Source organism: Thalia democratica, chromosome 5 (genome assembly GCF_965202585.1).
Source record: "Thalia democratica chromosome 5, ktThaDemo2.hap1.1, whole genome shotgun sequence".
Taxonomy (NCBI): Eukaryota; Metazoa; Chordata; class Thaliacea; order Salpida; family Salpidae; genus Thalia; species Thalia democratica.
Window position 1 is genome coordinate 24,370,997 of NC_139169.1, and position 4,224 is coordinate 24,375,220.

The 4,224-nt window shown below is 23.6% G+C and overlaps 1 protein-coding gene across 1 annotated transcript; it reads right to left on the reverse strand.

The window, feature by feature from the left end:
* Positions 1–1,310: 1,310 nt before the first annotated feature.
* On the reverse strand, positions 1,311–3,411 carry LOC145837023 (ATP synthase F(0) complex subunit g, mitochondrial-like). Its single transcript, XM_082944790.1, has 2 exons — positions 3,244–3,411; positions 1,311–1,471 (listed from the first exon to the last, which is right to left on the reverse strand). Exons 1-2 carry the CDS (start codon positions 3,395–3,397, stop codon positions 1,326–1,328), a joined length of 300 nt encoding a protein of 99 aa, XP_082800916.1. The 5' UTR covers positions 3,398–3,411; the 3' UTR covers positions 1,311–1,325.
* Between the last annotated feature and the right edge of the window lie 813 nt (positions 3,412–4,224).

Sequence of the window (4,224 nt, forward strand, 5' to 3'; positions counted from 1 at the left end):
ATGATATACTCAAAGAAAACAAATGTAAGTCAACTTAAGTTGATAAACTTGATTTCAAAATATACTATAATTAAAAAGATACAACAGTCTTAATGTATATTAGGGTGCTTACAAAAAAGCAATATTTGAGTTTTCAGCTAAAAACATTTTTACATGTGGCAAATATAACAGCAACAAATTATATCAAAAAAACTTTAGAAAAATTTTAGCTGACTTTTTAGTTTTTCATGGTAGAAATTTTCAATTTTATAAAAACAATCCCTATGCAAAGTGCATGGGACCACAAAATGCGACAGCAAAAGTTTTTAGCTGGTAATAAATTTACATATTACTGGCAAATATCACAGAAGCACATTGTGGACAACTTAAGTTATGAAAAAAAGTTTAATAAACACATTTCTTGATTAAAAAAAAAAAGATAGTTTACAATAAGTAACAAAAATACTATAAAATCAAGAAAATCTTTAAATAGTTTTAAATTTTTCACAATGTGTTTTTGTAATAATTTCCACATGTAAAATAACTTCCAGCTAAAAACTTTAAGGTCACACTTTTTAAGTCCCATACAGTTTGCATTGGGATTTTTTTCAAAAAATTGAAAAGTTGTACCATTAATTTTTTTTTAAGTCAGCTAAAAATTTTCAAAAGCTGTTTTGTAATTGCCAAAAAAAAAAGCTACAGACTCGAAGAATGCATTTTTTATAAAAACTTTAGTTGACATACTTATATAATAGAGAAACTAATTAAGTACATCAAACTTTAAATAAAAAACTTTTTTTTTTGCTAAAAGAAAACTAAAAAATATGTACCTTTAAGGAAAGCAAATATTAAGTCAATAATTGGCAGAAATACTTTTAAAACAGCTAATACTTCTATCTTATGTCACATTTTAGATTTAATAACTTTTTTTGTCTGCCATTAAACAGCAATATTATAAAACATTTGTAAGTGAAGTTTTTTTAAGTTGAGACAAAACGCAATACTATAGCTCATTCTCACTGATAAACAGATACAAAACGGTAAGTAAACTTACTTTTTTTAACTACGTTATTACTTATCAAAAAAGCTTGTACTTTTTTATTAGCACCATACATAAAACAACCGCCATAAAAAGTTTGAATACATAATGTTTTATTTATAACACTTTATACACTAAAAATGTTGAAACTCTTATTTTAGAGATGTTTTGAAACTTGATAATAAATTTGAAGCTTATTTGTTATTGATAATATGCATGAATATTAACAAGACTTAAAAACTTTATATAAAAACTTAAAAACTTTTTACTACATAACATTAAACAGAAGAAAGAATTATCTAAACAATTAAACGTCATATCCGACAAGGCTGCCCCTTCCAATGACCTCACCAACAAAGAACCAGCAGCAAACTTCAGTGAAGACCATGGCGTTCAAAAGCGCTTGTTTCACTGGAAGCTGTGTGAACTGCATTGAAGTCACGTTTGAAATTCCTGTGTTAAAATGATTTGTTTATAAATAAGTGTATTTTATTTATTTTCTTTTTTGTTGATTTGAAGTTACATTGCTTATTCCTGTTTAAAATTTAGTTGTTTACAAAAAACTGTATTTTAATGTGCATGGTAATTATCGATTAGTAGATTATTTATTTTTTAATTATTTTACTTTTTCTTATATGAAACTGATATAATTAGAAATGATTATAGAAATGGTATTTTTTAATATACTTAATAACCAGTGAAATTAAACAAACAATTTTATTACAAAGTAAACCATAACTTTTATTGAATCAAATTACTGATTCCTGTAACAATTAAACCATTAAAGTTTTTCTAAACTATAAATTAATTTGTTAGAAAAAAGCAACTAAAATGATATAAAATTGAAAGTTTTTAAACTTTTATTGATACAAGCTCTAATTCAACTTTTTTAAATATTAAATACTCGTTGACATCATTAAATAATCAGATGATAAAAGTTGAAAAGTTTTAAACACAGTTATGAATTTATACTATAAAAACAATCAATTTTTACTTTCTTTTTACTTTTTTTCAAAGAGTATTAATAATATTAGCTAAATTTCAGTGGAGATAAAAGTCAAGTTCAGTATAGCAGAGTTTTTTACTCATAATAGTTTTTATTAGATTATTAATAAGAACTTTTTTAAATACATTTTAAAATTTAAAAGATCAATAAGAATGTTTGTAATTTAAATTTTTGTAACTTCTTATTGGTATATCTTAAAGAGCCAAGCCTAAATAACCTAAGTATAAGCTTTGTGTAAGAAAAATTTAGTAAGATTTTAATACGTCTAGTTTTAACTTTTTAAGCTAATCACGAACTAATTTAACAATCTAGGAAACAAAATATTAATAGAGATTTTTCAAAGTAATAAATACTCTCAATACAAACTAATAACAATAAAACTTTTTTGTAAGGGATAAATACAAAAATACAAGTAAATTAAATTATTAAAATAAAAAGTAAATTATTAAGAAAACAACGCTATTGGTGGGTAGATATTTTTTACAAGTTGCCCTTACTTTAAACTTAGCAAGCATGTAATTCTACCATTAATAGATTTGTATATAAGAATAGGAGACGTAATATTAAACATTCATAATGATCGAAAGAAATAATTAAAATTTAAAAAATCAAAACAATTTTCTAGGATTTGCTCTTGAACTTTCTTAGTTTAAACTTAACTCAAGAAAAAAAAAAAATTGTAGTATTTAACTTAGTTTTGAGTAAAAGTGCTATATTTTTTACTGCTGGTCTTAAATGTTTATCTTTTACTTAAGATTATTAAGATATATTTTTTTCTTGTAATGGTAGAATAATATAATGAGGTATGACTTAAAAATTCAAGACAAAATGAACAAAGATAGAATTTTAGTGAATTGTTTTTAATTCAAAGAAAATTGTCAATGAAAAGTTTCTACTGCTTCTATTTTATCTAAAACTTTACAGTAAAACTTTTATGAAAAGTATATTATTTTATTTAAATTAAAAAAATATTTATTTATTTTAATATCTTATAAAGTATTTTAGTATAAATAACTTGAGAGTATGCCAACCTTTAGTGAAAAGAATAGCAAACTTAAATTTATAAACAAAAAAATCTATAAATACAAAACTTTTATATGTTTAAAAATAAAGCAAACAAAATGTTCAAACTAGTGTAGCTGAGTAACATTTATGATAACTCAATAACTTAAGAGATATTCTAATTCAATAATTTTGTAAAAATTTAGCAAATAAATACCTTTAGTAAGAAGAGGGATGGCCTGTCCAACTTCAACAGGGGTGGGTGGGCGAAGTTCTACTTTTGCGTAATACATGAACTTGCTCAATTGAGGTTTTGCTGCCTCCATCAATACTGGAACCTGTGCTGAAAGTTTTGCCACCAACTTGCTCATATTGATTTTATTTAAAGTCTGAGAAAATATATTTTATTGCAAAACTAAGTTAGGCTAAAAACATGTTTTTTGTTGACTACTACAAGCAGATATTTATGCACACATTTTGGTTTTAGAAAATAGAACATACAAATAATAAATTTTATAATATTTAGAAAAACATTCTAGCAAGTGTTTGATAATTATACATTAATAACACTTTTTAAAATATAAAAATGTTTACTATTATGGTATATTGCAGCAAAATTATTTTGATAAAAACAGTACTTTATGAATTAGTTTATAAGTAAACTAATGTTTATTGCAAGTTGTTTCTACTTTGTACACTTATATTTTTGCTATCAGACACTTCTAATAGTCGAATAAAATTCATAACAACTTTGAGATTTATAGGATCAAAGTCAGTGAGTTCAATAGTTATCAAGGTTTTTTTAAAACAAAAATGCAAAAATAAACCTTGTTCACTAAAAATATTTTTTTAATTTTATAAATATTGTTCTTCAAATTTTTACAGTCATAAAATATAGTTCAAATATTACTAATATTTATGTAACTCATATCAAGGAATTCTCATAATATGAAAAAATCATACATCTTTCTTTTATTTGAAATTTATATTTTTAAACTTCCAACACCAGAAACAATGTTATGTTTTTTAAGAAATATTTCCTGAAGTATTGACATCTCTACCTCAAGAAAAAAGTAATTATAATATTTTATTTCTAAATAATTAAGAGCGTAGAGGGGCTCTTTTTTACTTTTGATTTTAGCTAGCAGTTGCATTTTACCCTGGAAACTAAATTAGTTTCTTAGATATGATGGTAAAA

Coding starts and splice junctions, on each gene's coding strand:
- LOC145837023 (XM_082944790.1), bottom strand. CDS start 3,397: ATGAGCAAGTTGGTGGCAAAACTTTCAGCACAGGTTCCAGTATTGATG. Junction 1,472..3,243: donor CATCCCTCTTCTTACTAAAG/GTATTTATTTGC, acceptor ATTTTAACACAG/GAATTTCAAACGTGACTTCA.